The following is an 18746-nucleotide window of genomic DNA, read 5'->3' as shown; positions in this document are numbered from 1 at the left end:
GAAACACAAATAGATTTAGCAGGGGTGAATCTTTCAGGGGCTTAATCTGTGTTTGAAAAAAACTGTCTGGCTGTTTTCCAGTAAAGTCTTCTCAAGTGATGAATATGGGGAAAACCTCCAGTGACTGCTGTATTCAGATGGCTGTTAGTGAACCAGTCCTTTCTCTTGTGCAAGGAAAATCTCTTTCTGTATCTTTCATGTGCATGACATAAACGATCCAGCTGAGCTTCCATTTGGTCCAGTGGCATTAATAGCAGCCACAGGCTGCTCCCTATGGCAGCTAAACCAGTTAGTTTCTCAGAGTGAATGTATTCATGAATGCTACATTTACAGCTTGGAAGAAAAGAATAATAACATAGGCCCCACATTGAAATAATTTGTCTCAGCAATTCTTAAATGTTGTTTTGTTAGTGGGTTTTGTTTGTTTGGTTTGGTTGTGTTTTTGTTTTTAATTAACAGACTTTAGAGATAGTAGAATACAAAATTATTTTGCAATATAAACCCATCCAAATACATCACCAGGTAGTGTTTAAATGAGAAGAGGAGGGAAACATGCTTAAGGTGAGGTTGCAGGGCAAACCAAGGAAAAAAAAAGGTGTGAATGTGTGGAAGAACAGTGTGTCTTGAAGGAGAGAGTTATACTGGGCTTTTCAAGTGCATGAGCAATAATTGCATTACATTTGTAAATAACCAGCTTTCTCCATTTCTTCAAGGAGCATTAAAGTGGGAATAAGCTCAAAATAAGACTGGTGATTAGTCTAAACCAGTTGTATTTTTGGCAGGTAACCACCATGCCTGTTCAGTTGTTTTCTTCGTGGTGTGGGATAAAAATAGAATTCAGTTCTATTTGCACATCTCTAAAATGCAGATTCAAGCCTAGTATGTGTCTGAGACACATGGCATGGCGTTTTGTTTGTTTTGAATGCCAGAATTATTTCTTCTGCAGTGTATATTTGTAGAGAACCAGAAGAAGTTTCTGAATGTAGATGGTGTCTTGAGCACATGTTTAGATGAAGCTGAAAACTTCAGAGCGTCTTCTGTTTCCTATGTACAAATGAGGTCATCATGTGTAACAGTGACTTACTAAGCCATTTGAGAGGTTTAATGTCACTTTATCAAAACACAGTTGTTGAGCAGGTAAGGAAAGCATCAAACTCATGTTTTTGCTATGCTTCCCAATGTACACATGCCAGTTTTTTTATGGGCTTGATTTTAGTACAGCCAAGCTGCATTCTCTTCAACCTGTAATGCTGCATTTTAGTTGCATGGAATATGGAGAAGATAATGGCTCTCTTCTGCAAGATCACCCTCATCTTCCTTTTTAGTTCCATATTAGGGAGGTTAGGGAAGGCTTGCTTTCCTTGCATCTCTAGAAAGCATTTTCTTCACATCTTTACAGCTACTCACAGGCAGATAATTATCAAAGACTGGAATAAGCTCCCAAGGGAGGTGGTTGCGTTTCCATTCCTGGAGGCATTTAAAAGAGGCAGAAACATGGTTTAGCATTAGACTTGGTGGAGTCAGTGACTGGATTTGATCTTAAAGCTCTTTTCCAACTGAAGTGAGTCTATGATCACAACTTTGATGTGTCCTTGGAAAAAGAGCTATGTTTGTGGGCAATCTCAATAGAAAAAACCATGTTGGTCTTAATAAACTGTCCCAGTTGGGGCCACGAGCTTACCCAGTACTGGAGGACAGAAATGTCTCTTAGCCCTTTGCAGGAATAAGAATGAGCATACTGCACACTGATTGGAAGTTTAGAGAACAAATGCTATTGACAAGGGCACACATACACAAGGCAGTCAGGTAGAGTAAGTATAAAATCTTGCTAGCCCCAGACTGGCCTCCTAGAATCCTCCACCCCTCCCACCCTCAGCTGACCTGCAGGTAGACCGAAACTCCCCCACCCCAGCTGGGCCTACGAGGCCTCAGTGGCTCAACTCTCTGCCCTCCAGCTGCCCACAAACCATGAGATAAGAGTGTGTGCTGTCAGCAGAGAGAAGTGGAAGCAAGAAAGGTAGGGAAGAGAAGGGGGAGAGATCACTCAGGCACTGTCTTTTAAGCTGTGATACCAGAAGATGGAAGAGAATTAAAATGTTACAATATCCTGGGATGGGCCTCTGTCCCTGTAGTTTTGTTTTAGGGGGGACCTATGATCCCTCAGACTACCACACAAACACATGACTTTGTTAGTAACAGAGGTCTCCATTGCATGGTATTTGATTCTACACATGTAATCAAAACCATGTTTGGTCATAATGTTAAAGAGATGGCATATGTCTCCTGTGTGACATCCTCATGTCTATCAACCCAGAGACCTGTACAGAAATGTTGCTGTGCATACGTTGTAGAGTTCTGCCATGTCCTTGGCAAACAAAAACGTAGAAAGAAGAAGCTATGCCAAAATGGTAGTTTCTTGGGAGTGAAAACCAGGGCTTTTGCATTTAAATGTAGTTCAGAAGTTTCAGGTTCTTTTCTAGCTTGGCTTCTATTTTGTGTCTTCAGCTGATCACTTCATTGGATGCCATTTGATCTCCTCAGTGATTGAAATTCGTAATTATCCTTTCTAGCTTTCTGACATGGTGTTTTTCTTCTTGACATTCACAATCTGTAAATATAGCTCTGACCAGGATGAATTCCATTTAGCAGACAACATTTGACAGCCCTAGTAAATTCAGAGTGATCTATTCATTCATCAATAAGTGTGTATCATTTCCATTAAGCTCAATAAAATCTGTGTACAGCTGCAGTAACTAGAGTCTTTTACCACCCTAGTCTCTCACTAATTGCCAGGGAAGTTTCACCACCAGACTGAAGTATGTCTTCATCTTTTTAGAAATGTTCATTTGAAAAATTAATTATTGTTGTGACAGAAGTTTTGCTCAAAGAGCCTCCCTATGTGTATCTTGGCTGGTGTGTCCCACTCTGCTGAGTCATTTTCCCAGCCTATAGTGTGTGGAGTACAGGTCCTCGTTGATCCAAGTTGCAGGCACTTGCTGGTTGCAGGATAGAGATTCTAAAGCTTCTTGTTGTCCTGCTTAGGCTTTTGCACAGAAACACCCTAATATTTATGCTATGGACTGAAAAGATTAAGAAGAGTTGAAGAAAGGAGTATCTAATAACTTCACATTGTGTTCTAACACAATTTGACTGTGTTTTCATTTCCGAGATTAATATCTTCAGCTTGAATTTGTTGAGTCATGTAAAGTAATATTTCAAAACATCCTACAGGAAAAACAAATAAACAAACAAAAAGAGCAGAGAGGAAGAGGTGGTTAGATTATTTTATAGGGCTGAAAAATGCCTGGAGATCTTTGTAATGCTTTTTGTGTGACAAAATCACTCAAAGGTAATGATTTTGCAGGCCTCACTTGTGGCTGTATTAAAAATAATTGCATTAGCCTTGCACAACTCTTTGCTGTTGCTGCACAGTTTAAATATTTGATGCAGGTTTTGTTAAGGACTGACCCTATTCAGAGGTGGGGGGAAATAAGCAGTAATTTGTGCCATTTCTTCTGTCTGAAATCACAAGGAAACTTTTTACTATCACTGTTACTGAGACATTCATCAATCAACCTGTTAGATCTTCCCGTTTGGAATTACTTGCCTTTACTTCTTATTATTTTTATTTCTTGAAATCACATAATCACAGAATGTTAGGGGCTAGCAGGGACCTCAAAAATCATCTACTTGGACCCCCATGCAGAGCAGGATCACCTATAGCAGATCACACAGGAATGCATCCCATCGGGAGACTCCATGACTCCCCTGGGCAGCCTGTTCTAATGTGTGCCTGCTTGTGAGCAACTTGAGTGGTTTTGGGAGTCTCAATTAGCATATCTTGAAGAAGCATAGACAACTCAAATTAAGTCAGATTTCTATCCAGTGGAGGACTTCATGAAGTGTGGTGTGCAAGTGTATACATAGAAAAGGATAAATGATGTGCAAATACATTGCTTTTGTTCTGTTTGTTGGAAGGACTTTAGAAAGAGAAATTTAGTTTGCAGAATGGTCTGCTGAGCTTTTAAATACTTACTCAGAAGCTGTTTATTACTTGTTGAAGTGAATAATAAAAGGCAATGAATACCAGATGGGCTGCAAGACCTCAGAATGAAGCTGGTAGGATTTTTTTCTTGTGATTTTTTCCCACCTCCCCTTTTTCCTATCAGTGCCTGTCAGTATGTTAGCACTATTGCTTCTGCTGTAGCTGAAGATCAGCAAATATAGTGTGAAAAACTGGGGTCTAGAACAGGAGGAGAACAAAAGAGGTTAACAAGAAAAGTTTTGGGTGGGTTTTTTGTTTGTTTGTTTGTTTTATTCCTGGAAAGAGGCAATTTTGAACTAGTTTAATGGTGCTAATTTAATTAATATTTGGGGTTTGATGACCTCCCAAAACCTCAGGTAGCCTAATGATATCAGAAAGTGCCTACGGATATATAGGATGGTGAGGGCATGGTAGAGGGTTTGGGGTGATGTGGAGAAGAGGTAACCAAGACTTTTATACATACCTCGTATATTTTCTATACTTACCTCAAAACCAGAAATAAGTATAGTAACACTTAGCATTCGTACTCTGCTTTTTCATTCCACATTTGCTACAAACATGGTGGCATTATCTTTTTGGGAACATAATATATTAATAGTCAATATGGATGAGGCAAGAGAAGGACAGGATAAAGGATAGGAAATATGTCAGCTGGACAAGACTCTATGAATTACAGAATCTCCTTTTCCTAGGACTGTCCCTTAAGCTTTGTCCTGTGCTGTGCTCAAACCTGCAGGCCACAGCTCTCTTGGAATATCACATATTGCATATGGATGAGTTTGCAAAGTGATCTGAAAGACAGGCATGGTGCTTCCTCTGAAAGGCATTGGGAATGCGGCTCCTAACATCCCAAGGCCTTTCTGGAATCTCATTTTAGAATCTTAACCATTATGCTTGTTAAACCACAGCAAGTTCTTCTTAACATCACGTGTATTAGTCACTAAAAATAGTTTATTCTTCCATTGTGGCTTCTCTAGAGAAATTCTGCCTGTTTCTCAGCCTTCTCTATATCCCACCTGAGAAATAATTGTTTTCATTTTTCTTTGTCTCATTGATTGTGGAATAAATAATCCATGAATAACGCCATACCCTCATTATTCTACCACACCTGGTGAGCAATAACTTTTGGCTCAGTCTAAGGGCAGTGGCAGGAGGGATGGAGAGGGATGGAAAAGAGCAGTCATATTGTTGAAATCCCTCAACCATAAGCCCGTGGTATGGCCAGATTGTCTCAGTCATCTTTTGTAGGTGAAAACCGTAATGATGCTTTAATGCAGCCTGCTTCCTGGCTCGCCCTCGGAGTGAGAATTAATTACGGAATGAGAACATCTGCATCGGCGGCTCCTGCAGGCCCGGCTCTGCGGGCGGGACGCTGCTCGCCTCTTCCCCAGCTAGGACCGCTCGGAGGACTTGCCTGCTGGCTGGCTGCCTGGCTTGGGTCCCGGCAGGCTGGAGAAAGCCGCTCCCATCTCGGCGTGCGGGGAACCGGTGGAGAGGGAGGCAAGCAGGAACCGGCGGCGGGGGTTGCGCTGCGCCCCAGGGGTGGGAAGAGACGGCTACGGCCCCGCTCCCCGAGTCTCTATGTCCTCCTGCTTCGGCACCGCGGACAGCGGCGGCGGCCGCCCAGCTCTGCAAGCCTCCTCGCTCCGCTTCAGCACCGCGGACGTCGGCGACGCTTCTGCTCCCAGATCCGCGGCTCTGATCTCGGTCCTCGCTTCCCGGCCCCAGCTCTGAAGCAGGCGAGGGAGGCTGAGCAAGGTCCTGGAGGCCGGAGGGGCGCAGAGGAAGAGGGAGGAGCAGGGGGAAGGGGAGGGGAACGCTAGGCAGAGGATTTTCCCTCCTGCTTTGGGGTGGGGAGGGGGGAAGCTGCTGCTGCTGCTGCTGGTGGCAGCGTTTCCTCCTGCTGGAAGATGATGAATACATGAGAGAAGCTCTGAGCCTGCTCCTGTGCTGCGGGAGTGTCTCTCCTTCCCTCCCTCTTTCTGCTCCTGTGTGAGTGTTTGGCTCCCCGGCTGTATCTGCGTGCTCACTGTGTATATATATCTGAGCTGGGAGGCGATTGCCAGATCCTCTCGGCAGCGCTGCTCTGTGCAGGAAGGGCTCGGCTGCAGTGGTAGCATCAACAGCAGCGTTAGCAGCACCAACAGCTTTTATCCGCCTTTCTCCCTTCCCGTCAGCTCCAGCTCCCTTTCCCTCCCTCCCCCCGTGTCGTTTTGGGGATTGCTTTTTAATTGTTTTCTCTTCTACAGTCCTTTGTATTTGATACTTTGTGAGGTTTGTTTGTGTTTGTTATTTTTTGTTTCCTTTTCAGGTTTTGTTTTGGTTTGTAGGGGAATTTTTTGGGGGGTTCGGGGTTTTTTTTGGCTTTTGTGGGTTTTTGGTTTTTTTAGCCCCCATTCCTCTGAGAAGAAGCACAGACATACACGCAAACACAGAGAGAAAAGTACCGGGACTTATATTGCTGCTGCAAGCCCACAGACAGCAGACGAAGAGGGGGGCTGGCTTCTACCCCAAGGTAAAGCCCTGCCCCTTTTACCTCCTCGCCACCACCTCCTCCAAGAAAGAGAAGAGGAGAGAGAGAGAAGGGGCCGAAGTGGAGAAAAGCAGGTCTTCTGCGGCTGGCATTTGGAGTACAGGGAGCCAGGAAGTGAAGGATGGTTGTGGTTACCCGAGCTGGCTGCAGGGCAGCTCTGTTCCTCTGGATTTTCAGCAGCATCAGCTGCAGAGCCAGGACTGCTCTACCTGCATCTCGTAAGTAGCCTTTTCTCAGAAGCATGTACAATTTCAGCCCTGCAATAACCCAGAGGGGAATTTACACAAATTGCAAAGGTTGATTTTCTTCTTCCTTTTCCTTTTTCTTTTTCCCCCTTGTTTTTAATTTTCTCTGCTGGTGAATCCTAGGTTTGATTTTCTGTGTATCCGTGTCTGCGTGCACTGAGGTTTGGTGCTGTTTGCAGTGCTCCCCAGCAGATCTTCCTTAGTGTAGATGATTTCACTGGTAGCTGGTGTGGAAAGTTGAAAGATCTGCTTTGTGGTATAGTCATGGTTCTGCAATGGAGTCGAGGTTGGAGGCGGGGGAGGAGTATCAGACAGAAACTGTTCAAAGTTTGGGGATGTTTTCTGGCTGAGTTGTTCTGCTGTGGCTTTTCCCACCTTCCCCAGAAGGTACATAATTTGCATTTGGAAGTACTTCACAGTTGTCTTGGGGCCAAGAGAAGATGTTAGCCGTTCCATAGCTAGTGTTTATATCAAAGAGAAGCAATAGAAACAATTGTCTTGCTTGAAGAGGAAAGAATCATGAGGAAAGGTTGATAAGAGGGAACTGAGCCAAGACAGCTTCTCTTCAGAGTGAAGTTTTGTTTCGTATGATAAAATGAGCAACGGTATTTCAGAGGAGACCAGCAAGTGCTCCCCTAAGGAGGCAGAAATAGTGAGGGATGATGAAACGTCTGCTGAAATGCTGAACTTTGTCACCTATACAGGACCCAGTTCTGCCAGCAGTGTTAAAATGCCAGCATACTCATTGATTTCAATGGTTGTTAGATCAGATCTTCAACACTGCACTGAGCTGTACTTTCCAGCAAAACATTTGCAGGTAGATGTCAGTGTTAAGTATTTGGTTGTTTCTCTTCAGACCGTGTAAAGCATTTGCCATTTGCAAAGTGGCTTTGAAATGCACACTGAAATGAAGCAGAGAATCTTCAAAAACAGACACTGCTGTTGACTTCCTCTGCTGTTTGTACAGGAAGGGAATGTCCTGAGATGTCACAGATGGATGTGCTGTGATTGTGTGTGAACAGGGTCTGATTCTACTGACTTGCTGTATATTGTAGTGTATAGACTGCATAGAGATCTAGGTGGATCCTAATATTTATTTGTTTCTTTGGGGGCAAGAATGAACAATGCAATGATTAGCAAACTGAAGCACTGCTAGACTTTCTCTATGGGTTTCACTCTCTCATACCATCTGATTATCTATTGAAAAAAATACGACAATGTTATTGTTCCAGGATTTGCTTACACTTTAACATTTATTTGTGTATCAACAGAAAATATACAACAGTGTCTGTATTATAGCCAGGTCTCAGAGGCTATCAGATGTTCAGTTATTTTTCTACCTTTGGTTTAGGGGAAATATTGATCCTGAGGTTTACTGCATAGTTTTGACTGACTAATTTTTCTTCTGCATGTTATTTCTTTATAACCATCTCTACAGAACAGGAGCATGCAAAGGGGCAAAAAAGGTTTGTGATTTAGGTTGGTAGATGTTTGTTCTTGGAAAGCAAAGTTCCCTTCCTGTACTGCTTTTCTATAATAGGATTTCTGATCTTTATTTTTTCATTCTGCAACTAATGGCAATAATTTAATTGTAAAATTACCTACAGTGGGTTTACCCAGCAAAGAAAATCTGATCAGCCAACAAACAAATCTTTAACTTCTGGAATAAGTTAGTCAAGAAGTTAATGGTTCTAGTAACATCACTTCAACCAGAAATTCTATGGATAAAGGACTTATATAATCTTAATTATAATTTGCATTGGTATTATGACCTTTTTTTTTTTTTTCAAGTATTGAAGGATTTCTTTGAGTTCACCTTCCAAGAGCTTATACATTACATTGCTTATGTAATCTATAGCATTTTATCTGACTCACTTCTTAAAGTGAGATGGAGCCGAGTTTGTTTACTGGGAAATAGCCAGAAGTACATGTCAGTCTTGCAATTACAAAAGGATTGTTCACATTGCAGTGCATGCTCAAAATTCTTGTCAAGATGTGCAAGTGCTTGGGAAGTGGTGCCAGGGTAGGAACTCAAGTGCTGTGTCACAGTGTTTTGGTGCACCACTTAACTGGTTATTCTGCTGCACACTTTGGTATACAAACTGGTTGTGATGCTGGGATTGCCTCTCTCTTTATGGAGAGCTGCTTGGGAATGGCATCAGAGAATTTTATTCTCCTTTGATAAGAGAATGCACTTAGGCTTGGTTTGTTGGTTTTTGGTTTTTTTTTTGGGTGGGGGAGGTTGTTGTGGGTTTTTTTCCTTTTTTTTCATGCTCATCAGTTGACATTCAACATCCTAATGGAAATACTTCTGGAAAATGCAAATTTGTGTGAGATGCAAAACTGATTCCCTGATACATTTTTGTTTTCTCTTCCATTGCTACTTTGTTTTGACTTTGAAGTGTTCAGCAGCAAACTGATTCTGTGCAGTATATTTTGGAAGTCTGCAAGGTTCATGGGGTACAGTGATTTATGGACCCCTATATATAAGCTTGCTATTCAGTATTTACTTAGAATCTGCTTTTGCTGATGTAGAAAAAGATAAGAGTTTTAGGAAAGAATAGAACTGGACATTGCTTCTGTGAATATATTGCATCTTAAATGTTTGTTTACTTTGCAGAAGTCATTAAATCTCTCCCTGTTGTTAAAATGATGTCTCAGTAATACTGATTCAGAAGTGATCATGCTGAAAGCTTTGCATCTCATTAAGTTAGATTTCCAAGTGGGCGTTAAAAAACTACGTTGTAGTACAATAAGCATACACTGTGGTCCAGGATCTTACACACTGATACTCTGTTCTTACTATAAAAGTCATTCCCAGTCACATTTTTGATACCTTGGCAATAAATTCTTCGTATTCCTGCGTTGTTTTGGAATGGAGGGATCAAAACACTCTAACTTCTGGAATCAAGGCTAATGAACAGCTCAACCAGGAGAGGTCATCACAAGATAAAAAGTAACGTGGAAAATACAAATTTAATGCTTTCTAGTATTTTACATGGCTTTGAGATAGATGATAAGAATATGACTGTAGGTAGAGTAACTTTGACTTGTGTTCCTGTCAAAAAGCTCACAAAGCAGCAACCTTGCCTTCTTAATGTTAAAGGGATTTATCATAGGATTATCTGCTTCTCTGGGAAAACAACTCACTTAAAAAACCTGTCTCTGAAAGGCAATTACTCTTTGTGGTTGTCTACATACAGTGCAAGCCTGATCAGTACAGAACTATTACAACTTCCAGTAGTAATACTTCCTATACTTTTGCATTAAGTCTCATGCCCACAGTTGAAGTGAAACCCCATTTTACAGTAAGTGATGCAGAAATCAATCAAGAGGCAGGGATAGTAAATAGTAAAGTTTTGTGTGAGCAAAACCAGACATCTTTTAACTTTCACTGATTGGCAGCCAAGCTTGAGTAAGACAAATGTTAAGTGTTATGTCCCTTTTGAAAGAGCAAGGCATTATACAAGAGACTTTTAAGGAGTCCTAGAGTATAGATGATTTGAGAATCTATCCTGCTGGTTCATGGACCTTGAATGCTGAGTAGGTGAGGATGTCACAGGCTCTGTTAGACTTACATTCAGCAATAGTTCTCTTCCAGGTAATTTTTCAGACTTAATGATATTTTGTGAAAACTCTTCAATTCCAGTTGTGTCCTTGTCACAGATGATGAACATTTCTTAACTTGGGTCCTGTTGTCTGGCCAGTATCACAGAATTAATTTCAAATGTAACAAAGCATTTTCATGTAGGTTTAATATTTAATTGTTATTCATACTCTTGGATGTCGAAGCACTTACAAATTAACCTTTAAACTGAGGGCCTGAGTTTCCTTTAAGACCACAGGATTTCTTAACATTATTTTTTTTCTTTTAAATCAGTTTAGCTATAAATAAGACCTAGCTTTACTTCTGACATTCTATAAGATTACTGTTACTAATACATCATCTCTGCACTGTATATACATTTAGACATGGGCTATACATCACTATATGATAAAATTGACAGTTAGTAGGTAAATGAGTTTGATTGTTATTTAACAATATTGAACTGAGTTACTGAATGTCTTCTTAAAGGAATATGATTTTTCTGACACAATACATTACTTTGCACATGAATTAAATAGTTTTTTGATGTTGTTCTCAAAGTGGTGACAGCAGCTAGAGCCTGGCTTGGTGCTGAAGAGGTGAAGTTTCGAGTGGTTCTTAACCACCGTGCATACAACATGGCAGCCCCATTGCAGATATTCCTCTGTATGCAGAAACTCTGATCCAATGTTTAGTGTAGTCAGTGGACCTTGGGTCAGTCATGTCATTGGTTTAGTGTTTTAAAGGTTGTGTTTTCCTTGAGTTCTTTTTGCTCTGTTTGTGCTTTTAGTGCTTTAGTAAGTGGTCCAGCCTGCCAGGAGTTTGGGTAGTGAAGTTCAGGGCAAGGAACTGAGAAGTTGTCTCTGAAAGTGGGCTGTTTCATTTGCAAGGGAAGGAGAAATATTTCCTGAGCAGTGCTTTTTTTTTCCTTTTTCCCCTTTATTCACACACTTCTAAAGTGTCTGAAAGTTTGTTTCCATCAACACAGTTGTGATGGGAAGTTCTTTACATATATGCGCTGCTTTGGGTTGGAAGGGTTCTTAAAGATCACCCAGTTCCAATACCCCTGCCATGGGCAGTGTTACCTATCACTAGACCAGACTGCTGCTGGCCCATCCAACCTGGCTTTAGGCACCTCCAGGGAGGGGACATCCATGACCATCTTGGTCAACCCAGTGAAATCCAACTTATTAATCAAACATATTTATTTGGATAACTTGGATCACTGTGGATCTGTGACAGGCAGCAGATTTTCATATAGGAGCTCTTATGGAATTTCAGTTTAGATCTGTAAATCTTATCAAGCAGCAGGTCTCATGTTTAATGTTGATTAATTCCAGCAATATTTGATGGTTTGTAAGGCTCTGCATGTTTGGAGCATTAGTGCACTGCTATGGAAGTTTTGTACGTTTTCTGTGTAGGCAGAAGCTGCTCTACCTCCAAGCAATCTGACTCATAGGTCAGACATAAGATAAACAGTTAGATCTTGAGGCGTGTTATTGCCAGGTCTGTATCTCCTAAATATCAGTCATGCTTAGTCCACCTAAATACATGGACTTGCAAATGTGGTTCAGACAGAAAATGTCAGAGAAGCAACATCAATCTCTCTCATCAGATGACCCAGCTTTGGTCAAATTAATGCTCATCTGCACAGTGCAGGGTAGTGTTGATATTCACCATATGTCATGCCTTGTTCCCACTCCTTGGTTATCTCTCTGTGAAGTTTATAAAACACCGCTGTTCTTAATAATGAAGTGAGCTGTGCTTACCAAATTTACTCACTTATCTAATTTGAACTCCAGCCTGGGTTTTCTTTGTGAATGAAGGACCAGTCTGTCAATTTTCCTGAAATATTTTCCAGTCTCTGGAATTCATATTAAAACAAACAAGCAAACAAAAAACCACCACTACCACACCGCTTATATCTCCCCCCTCCCCCCCCCCAAAAAAAAAAAATAGATACATAGCATCTAAAATAATTAGAGTGAGCCAGACAGAGCTCATTGCATTACAGTCAGTCATTCTTCATAATTTAGATAATTAAACATAGATTTAGGTCAGGCATTGGGAAGAAAAATTCTTCTCTGTGAGGGCAGTGAGGCACTGCAACAGGTTGCCCAGAGGAGTTCTGGAGGTTCCAAGCCTGGGAATGTTCAAATCCATATTGGCCGTGGCCTGGAGCGATCTGGTCTAGTAGAAAGTGTCCCTGTTTACAGCAGGGAGGTTGGAACTAGATGATTTGTAAGGTCACTTGCAAACCAAGCCATTCAAGGATTCTCTGAACACTTGTTTCATTTTGTTAGTCTTCACAATTCTAAACAGTAACTTTAACTCTTGCTAAACATTGGTATAATTTTCATTTGATCAGGGCATGATCTCCAAAATCCAAATGGAAAAAAAACAAAAGGATTCTTCTTTGAAAGATTAGGAAGGTGTCTGGGACAAGGGTGCAGACTGATAGCTTGAGTCTTCTCACCATGAAGGAAACAGAATAGTGCCACAGATTTTAAGAACTGTGTGGTTTCAGGTTTTGTCAGTGAGAAGTTCATGATTCAGCCCATTGGTATGAGATAATAGGAATGATTAAAAGGTTCTTCAGACTTCATCCTTTGAACTAATATTGATTTTATCTGTATTGCACTTCATTTATTCAGCTACTCTATTGGCATTGCTTAGGTAGATAATTGGAGACCACCAGCTAATTGCAGAACATGCTAGATCTCTAAATTTGGTGGTGCAGGAAATTGCAGTAATCAATTCTTCTGAGCCACTTGCAGTTCAGGCTTTGAGGATACCATAAATGTAATGAAAGCATTCCCAAGACTGATGTTTGGCGTTTACAAAGAACTCAGGCACATCTAGGGTTTGATAACTTTGCAGTTTTACAAGCAGCTTTGCTAAGTTAAGAAGTCCCTGCCTGAGAAATTGTCTCAATATTCATGCCCTGCAGTAGTAGCTGGCCATCTCCTGTTTCTTCCTTCAGCTTGAACACCTGATAATTCAGAGAAGAAAAGGGCTTTGGCATTCACATTTACCTCTTTCTTCTGCCTCAGAGAAAATACAGAACTTTTGTCTTTCCAACCTCCTGTGCTGGTTTGAGGCAAACTGGAATATTTTAGTGAGGAAATTTAGGTTCTAGGCTGTGAAAATAAAACAGTGGTGATGTTTACTTCACTCATGGGTTTGCTGAGACTCCTAAAAACAAGAACACAAACACAGACAAGATAGTGTCTGTCAGAGTTGGTGTCTGTGTTTTCTCCCTGGCCTTCTGCTCTGTGTAAGCTAACTAATCATTCTGCTTCTAACCCCTCTTGCCAATCCTTGCAGCTCACCTTGCATGCAAGGCAGACTTTGAGATAAGGTAGAGGGGTGGAAAGAAGGTGGAAGGGTGGTTGGGAGCCCCTCCTGGGGACTCTGGTTTCTGAGAGGGGGATTCTGTTTCTGTATTATTATTATTAACTTGTATATTTCTGTATATAGCTGTATATATTTGTAATCTATTGTAATTATCTGCTTGTATATTGTGCTAAGCTGTGAATGTAAAGCTTCATTCTTCAACTTCCAGCTGGCTAAATCTAGTCTAGGTGATTTCCTAAGGGGGAAGGAGGTGGGTAACTCCCAAACAATCACACCTCCCATTGAGATGATTCATTCAGACATTTAACCTGAGTGGTCTCTCTAAGCCCATTGAGAGACAGAAAGATTTATTTACCCTTACAGATCGTATTTTTATGTTAATATTTCTCAATGTTTAAATTATTTATCAAATATTTTAAATTTAATTGTGTACTCATTCCAAAACCTTCCTTGTTGAGGTGCTGGAACATGTCCAGAGAAGGGCAACAAGGCTGGTGAAGGGCCTGGAACACAAACCCTATGAGGAAAGGCTGAGGGAGCTGGGGGTGTGCAGCCTGGAGAAGAGGAGACTCAGGGGTGACCTCATTGCTGTCTACAAATACCTGAAGGGAGGCTGTAGCCAGGTGGGGGTTGGTCTCTTCTCCCAAACAACCAGCAACAGAACAAGGGGACACAGTCTCAAGTTGTGCCAGGGGAGGTCTAGGGTGGATGTGTGGAGGAAGTTGTTGGCAGAGAGAGTGATTGGCATTGGAATGGGCTGCCCAGGGAGGTGGTGGAGTCACCATCCCTGGAGGTGTTCAAGAAAAGACTGAGTGAGGCACTTAGTGCCATGGTCTAGTTGACTGGCTAGGGCTGGGTGATAGGTAGGACTGGATGATCTTGGAGGTCTCTTCCAGCCTAGTTGATTCTATGATTCTATTTGATGATTCTGTGAAACTACATTTTACATCAGCAACTAAGATCCACTCCACACAGCTGGGAACTTTGTTGCCAGTTTTGCTTTTAAATTAGTATAAGCTCAGGTTGAGTTAAAACTTTAAATTCATAAATAAAATAAGCAGCTAAAAATACTTCCTATTAGCCAGGGAGCATTTGAACTGTTCTAATCAAAGGATTTCCCATCCCACAGAGGTATGAGTTACTTTAGAATGAACAATTATCATTTCTTTAGAATATTTGAAGTCCTAGTTTACTTAAAGGAAAGTAACATTTTCTTGTGGATATCTAATGAGCTGTCTAGACATCTGTCTAAATGCAACAGACTTTCTATTTCATTTTGTACAACTGCTATATCATGTAATGTTCTCTAACCTCTGCTAAGGGGAACCAGTCCTATGCATGCTACATTTCTTTTTATTCCCTTTGTTTCTAGAATGTAGGAATTATCTGCCTAGAAGGTTTTTTTTGCATCAAACCTGGAAGTTATTTATCACTTTAACGGTGATAGAGCCTTAGCTGTAGGTCTTTGATTCCTCAATCATCTTGTATAGTTACATTGATACTTACTGTAAAGCCAAAGGACACCAGGAATCTGGAGGGAAGAAATACAGATGATAATCAGTGGCTGAACTGTGAAGATTGCCCGGGTCCATTTCCACTGATACTTATTGGCTTCACAATGGCAACCACGAATTTAGAGGGAAGGAATATAGAAGATCAGCACATGAGCTGAGGAAGCTTCAAGGGTCCATTTCCCTAAGGGGTAGTGGAAAATTTGTGATGGAAACTGTAGAATCATAGAATGGTTTTGATTGGAAAAGCTTGCCAGAGAAGAAAAAGAAAAATTGCTCCCATAACAAATAGAAGCTTGAAAATATATGGGCCTAATGCAATGGGATGCAACCCAGCAGGCAAGGGAATTGCACTATATTTTAGGGGTTTATGTCTTATGTACCAGGTTTAAATGTCACTGCTGTAAAGTACTCGAAACACAATTTGAAATGCAGTTAAACTGGGGTGTGGGTTTACTTCCAGTTACACTTATGGAAATAGTAGTAAGACTATGGCTGAAGAAAAGCCCAACATGTGAAAACCACAGCAACAAATGAGAAGACAAAATTGTTTAATTTACACCCTCTTGACCCAGTTTTCAAACAAATGCTTTCCTACACTCTCTAGGCTCTGCCCAGGTTGTCAATGAGACAGAAAGGGCTTGTAAATGTTCTATTTTCCCTGAGTAGACATAAAAATTGAGTATCTATAAAAAGATGATGTAAAAGTATAATTAAAAGTTAAAAGTAACTGCCCCCTTCATTGTTAAGTACAGTGGAAGAAGAAAAAAGAAAGACTGAAGAGAGGATTGTCTTCCATATAATGGCATTATCATCAGTAACTTGTATTCTTTCTGCTCAGAAATTGAGTAGAAAGTGGCTTTGCCTACCCACAGCATTAGTTTTGCATTTGGAGAAGTCAGGTCTGTGAGAAGTGGAATCAGAGGACAGGCTCTGTTGGCCTGTTGTTGGCTATATCTCCCAAGATTCAGCAAGCTCTACTCTCAAATGTGCTTCCCTTCAGTCTTACATCCCAAAAAATTATGCTGCTGGGCACACTGTCAGACTTATGATGAATGTCCTACCTGCTGCTTCCCTTCTAAGGCCAAACTGTTAGAAATGATAATGGAATTCCCTCTAGGTGAAAGATGGTATCCATTACAGTTTCAACCCTCTTCCAAAAGCACACAACTAGACCACACACCCATTTGTGACTACTCTTTAATTTATTTGCTGTTTCTCATATACCTCCTTTCTCATCTTAATAATCATCTTGCTCCCTGCCTTCTCCCCACCCTTTCCTCCAGCAATAAACTGACTTCTGGATTTCCATTGATTCATCACCACATCAAGTAATTTGCTGAGCCTGAAAATAAGTGAAATTGTCTGCATTGATTCCTGATTAATTCATCCCCATGTGAAAGCTGGGTGCACAGGTAATAACTGAAATTCTTTCACTGCTTAATTGCTGTGCCAGGATTCTGCAATGTTAAATCAGACAATCAAGTATTATGGATGAAGATAGGATTATTTTTTTCCCCCAAACAATGATTAGAATATCATTATAAAGGAAGGTTTTTATTGGTTCTCTTTGTAGTTGTGCTTAAAATACACTTTCAGACATTAGGTGAGTACAGAGCAAGATACTCTGGGAAAATGGTGTCAAAGGAATGCTGTGAGTGAATTATGGTCCCAAGCCTACATTTCAAGGAATCACAGAATGATTTGGGTTTGAAAGGACCCTAAAGATCATGCAGTTACAACCCCTCTCCTGAGGCAGGGACCCCTTCCACTAGACCAGATAGCTCATGGCCCTGTCCAACCTGGTCTTGAACACTTCCATGGAGTGTGGATGCACAACTTCCCCAGGCAACATATTCCAGTGTAAAGAATTTCTCCCTAATATCCATTGTGAACTGACCCTCTTTCAGTTTAAAGCCATTCTCCCTCATCTGGTAACAGCTCACAAGGCCATGAATGATCACTCTCCCTGGAGCTGTTCAACACATGGACATGGCACTTTTGGACGTGGCTTAGTGGGCATGGTGGTGCTGGGTTAACACTTGGACTTGGTGATCTTAGAGGTCTTTTCCAACCAAAACAATTGTGCAATTCTATGGTGATGTGATAAGTTGTGTTGCTACCTTCATCTTTACACATCATAAAATCATGGAATTGGTGAACAGAATTATTTGGGTTGGAAGGGACCTTAAAGATCATCTAGTTGAAAATCCCCTGCTATGGGCAGGGATACCTCTTACTAGGTTGCTCAAACCCTCATCCAGCCTGGCTTTGGGCACTTCCAGGGAGGAAGCATCCACAATCTCTCTGAGAAACCTGTTATGGATTTTTTTTTATTTCTATCTAGTTGGAATCTATCCTTTTTGTTTGAAATAGCTACCTCTTTTCTATCACAAGCCCTTGCAGAAAGCTTTTTTGTAGGCTGCCTTCAGATACAGGAAGGCTACTTATAGGATGTCCCCAGGGCCTTCTCTTATCTTCTTGTTGGATGAACAAACTTCCTCAGCCTTTCTTTACTAGAGAGCTGCCCCAGCCCTCTGATCATCTTCATGGCTCTCCTCTGTATACACTCCAACAGATCTGCATATTTCTTAAAACCTAGAGGCGGACACTGCACTCCAGAGAGCAGAGGGTTACAAGACAGGAGAGGAGAACTGCCTTCCTGGACATGTAGGACATGCTTGTTTCTATGCAGCTAAGCATAAGATGGGCTTTCCAGACTGGAATCTCATATTGCCATCTTGTACATAAATTTTCATTTGGCATTGACATCTCCAGGTCTTCTCTGTAGGTGCTCTCAATTCATTCATGTCTAAGCCTGTATTGGTATGAGATTGCTCTGAGCAAGACATACACAAGATCACTCCTGAAGCCTGTCCAGGTCTTTCTGGATGGCATTCCTTCTCTCGGGCCTATCACCTGCACCACTCAGCTTGGTGTAATCCACCTTTGCTGCAGGTGCACTCAAGCTCACTGTCTGTTGTTAAGAAAGGTGTTTTAGTCCTAGTACAGACTCCTGGAAGACACTAATCATTGCTGATCTTCCATTGAACATTGAGCTGGGAACTGCAACCCTCTGAGTATAGCTAACCAGTCAATATTCATCCATGAAACCTGTATCTTTCCTATTTGAAGCACAGGATGTTCTGTGGGGCCACGTCAACGGCTTTACAGAAGTCCAGGTGGATTACACCAGTAGCTCTTCCCTTATCCACCAGTTCAGTCACTCAATTGTAGAAGGCCACCAAATTAACCAGGCATGGTGTGAGCTTAGTGAGGCCATGATGGTTTTCCTTGATCACCTCCCTGTCATCCACGTGCTTTGACACAGGTTCTAGGAGAATCTGCTCCATGATCTTGAAAGTCAAAGAGATGAGGCTGGCTGGTCGTTCTCAGGGTATTCAGTTTTAGTTTTTAATAATGGATGCTATGTTCCCCCTTTTCTGATCACTGAGGGCTTTGCTTGACT

At 41.4% G+C, this 18746-nt stretch overlaps 1 protein-coding gene and 1 long non-coding RNA gene across 4 annotated transcripts in view; one reads left to right on the top strand and one right to left on the bottom strand.

Moving 5' to 3' along the window:
• The window catches only part of CNTNAP2 (contactin associated protein 2), a 1124907-nt gene that overhangs the window by 69208 nt on the left and 1036953 nt on the right, over nucleotides 1-18746 (top strand). Inside the window, exon 1 of one of the 3 annotated variants that reach the window (XM_064169552.1) lies at nucleotides 5888-6796. The exons of the other annotated variants lie outside the window; for them this stretch is intronic. Coding sequence (XP_064025622.1) covers nucleotides 6700-6796 — 97 coding nt within the window. The 5' untranslated portion in view covers nucleotides 5888-6699. Of the gene's footprint in view, nucleotides 1-5887; nucleotides 6797-18746 lie in introns of those variants that run through there. 3 annotated transcript variants of the gene reach the window in all.
• On the bottom strand, nucleotides 1092-5918 carry LOC135189325 (uncharacterized). The gene is made up of 2 exons (XR_010308042.1): nucleotides 5460-5918; nucleotides 1092-3225 (listed from the first exon to the last, which is right to left on the bottom strand). It is a non-coding gene; the product is annotated as an uncharacterized LOC135189325 (long non-coding RNA).

The sequence above is a fragment of the Pogoniulus pusillus genome, chromosome 32 (genome assembly GCF_015220805.1).
Source record: "Pogoniulus pusillus isolate bPogPus1 chromosome 32, bPogPus1.pri, whole genome shotgun sequence".
In the NCBI taxonomy this organism is placed as follows: Eukaryota; Metazoa; Chordata; class Aves; order Piciformes; family Lybiidae; genus Pogoniulus; species Pogoniulus pusillus.
This window is presented reverse-complemented; position numbering and strand designations above follow the sequence as displayed.